At 28.1% G+C, this 2,210-nt stretch overlaps 1 protein-coding gene across 1 annotated transcript; it reads right to left on the minus strand.

Moving 5' to 3' along the window:
- Positions 1-321: 321 nt before the first annotated feature.
- Positions 322-1,935, minus strand: LOC111642012. The gene is made up of 4 exons (XM_023388269.1): positions 1,858-1,935; positions 1,675-1,757; positions 1,529-1,587; positions 322-528 (listed from the first exon to the last, which is right to left on the minus strand). The coding sequence occupies exons 1-4, from the start codon at positions 1,881-1,883 to the stop codon at positions 391-393; spliced, it is 306 nt and encodes a 101-aa protein (XP_023244037.1). The 5' UTR covers positions 1,884-1,935; the 3' UTR covers positions 322-390.
- Positions 1,936-2,210: the final 275 nt, after the last annotated feature.

Here is a 2,210-nt window from a genome sequence, read left to right on the forward strand (position 1 = left end):
GTTTTTTTAATTGATTGATGATTGATTCAATCAACTAATTTGTTGATTGTATTAACTTGATTCTTTAGATATTGAAAATTAAATAAATAACATTATGTTAATTTAAGCGTACAGAAACGTTGCTGTTGTTCCAGCAAAAATCTTATTTTCACTTTACCGAGTGCCTAGTAGGTAATTTGCAGATTACCTAGATAATCTGAACATTATCTAGGTAATTTGAGAAATGAAATAATTTTCGCAGCTTTAACGGATCACCCTAGTTAATCTGCAGATTAGCTAGGTAATGCGCACATTAACGGATTTCGAGCTTTAGCGGTAACATATACACTATATATATAAAATTATTTTAACGTTCTTTGACAACTATTCTTACGGATTTTTGTTTGACTTCTATTTAACTTCACTTCTCTTATGGTGAATTTTATACACAAAAGTTTTATTGTTAATTTCTATCTTTATTTTTGGCCTTCGACCGACATTATAGTATCGTTTTCTAATAGTAAGACAGAGTTGTAATGGATTGCTTATCTGTAAATAAACAGTTTGGATATAACATTGACAAATGAAACATAATCACATCATAGACAGATAAGTTTATATCAATCATATACGCGCTGTATTTGTGCTTTATATATATATATATGAAAGAACTGTAAGATTAATATGTACAGTACACCGAACTCAGTCAAGCTGTAAAGCGTACGTGAAAGAGTTACTATGTCTGTAATCTGTTTTTCTATTGCAACTATCCTACACAAAATATATGAAAGTCTACAGATATTTTTGCTCATTCACGTTTAGTCGAGTGAAAAAAAACTACTGAAAACCAATAATTAGTTACTGGTTTGCGCCTTGTCAAATCGCCCTCCATGTAGAGTCGTCCAGGTTGTCCTTCCTTCGTCTAACACCCGATTGCTGACCAATTTTCCATAGAAACTCCTTTCGAGAGTCATCTGCCTAGGATTTCAAGTGTTGGGTTGACTTAATCCTATTCCATCAACCTTATCCTGAGGTATATACTGAGGCCATACCATCTGCCAGTTCTTCTGAATATTTTAATATCATAGAGATCAAACATAATTAATCATTACAAGATTGAAATAAACGTTACCAAATCTTCAAGAAACAAGCGAACAGGTAAATTGGTATAGAGCATTTTATAAAAGAAACGATTTCTGTATCAATTAACACGTTCTTTAAAATACATCTTCTATAGAAACAATTCATAAACTATAGAAATACACTTTGTTGTTCATTGACAAATTTAAAAATCTGATGTTTTTTATGAATTCTGTGATTTCCTGACACTTTTCGTGGCTTCTCGACACATCAGTTTAGAACCAGTACCGGATAAAACACAGATAAATATAAAATCCAATTAAATGGATTAAAGTATATTGTTCGAAATTTATATCGACGAAAAAATAAATGTAAAAACTTTGAAATACAAAAGAAGACTGCTTGTAAAAGGATTGCATAAACAGATATATAAAGTTAAATGTTTCCATTAGTTTTAGATTTAACTCACCATGAATGGATAATCATTAATGTTGGCTAAGGATCCTCCGACAATTCTCTTTGAAATTCCTATATATAATATAAATAATTGTAACGAATTACCACCAATCACAAATTAATAGAAAATTCAAATATTTTATTATTTTTCTTACTAACTAGATACAGTCTTTTGCTCGTACGCATTCGTGAAAATAATTAAAACACACACAAGAATAATTTGTAATCTCGTATTCAAAGGTCTATAAAGAAAATTAAAAACATAAATAATGATGAATAAATTTACTTTTTACCTTACTTTTAATATAAGTGAATTTTTGTGTTCGTTTCATTTCAACATACCTCAAAAAATGTCTTTCCTTCGACATTACAGAGTGTTTAGTGTTTTAGCTTATATAATTCACTAAAATATAATTGTTATATATATTTCAGTTGTTACTATATTATATATATATGTATATATATATATATATAGCCTATATATATGTATATCTTATTACAGTATCATTATTACACAACAATATTTACGATTATTAAGTGTTTTTATCGTGGTTAAAAACAAATAATATTTTTAAGCGTTTATATTATTAATCATTTTTTGTAATTCGAAGTACGTTACTTACAACTTTAATTTGACTGATTATTTTTCATGACCGAAGTGATTTATTAATTTAGGAAAGAAATTAAATAATGAG

The sequence above is a fragment of the Centruroides sculpturatus genome, unplaced genomic scaffold (assembly GCF_000671375.1).
Source record: "Centruroides sculpturatus isolate CEXI.00-Female unplaced genomic scaffold, Cexi_2.0 scaffold1579, whole genome shotgun sequence".
Classification (NCBI taxonomy): domain Eukaryota; kingdom Metazoa; phylum Arthropoda; class Arachnida; order Scorpiones; family Buthidae; genus Centruroides; species Centruroides sculpturatus.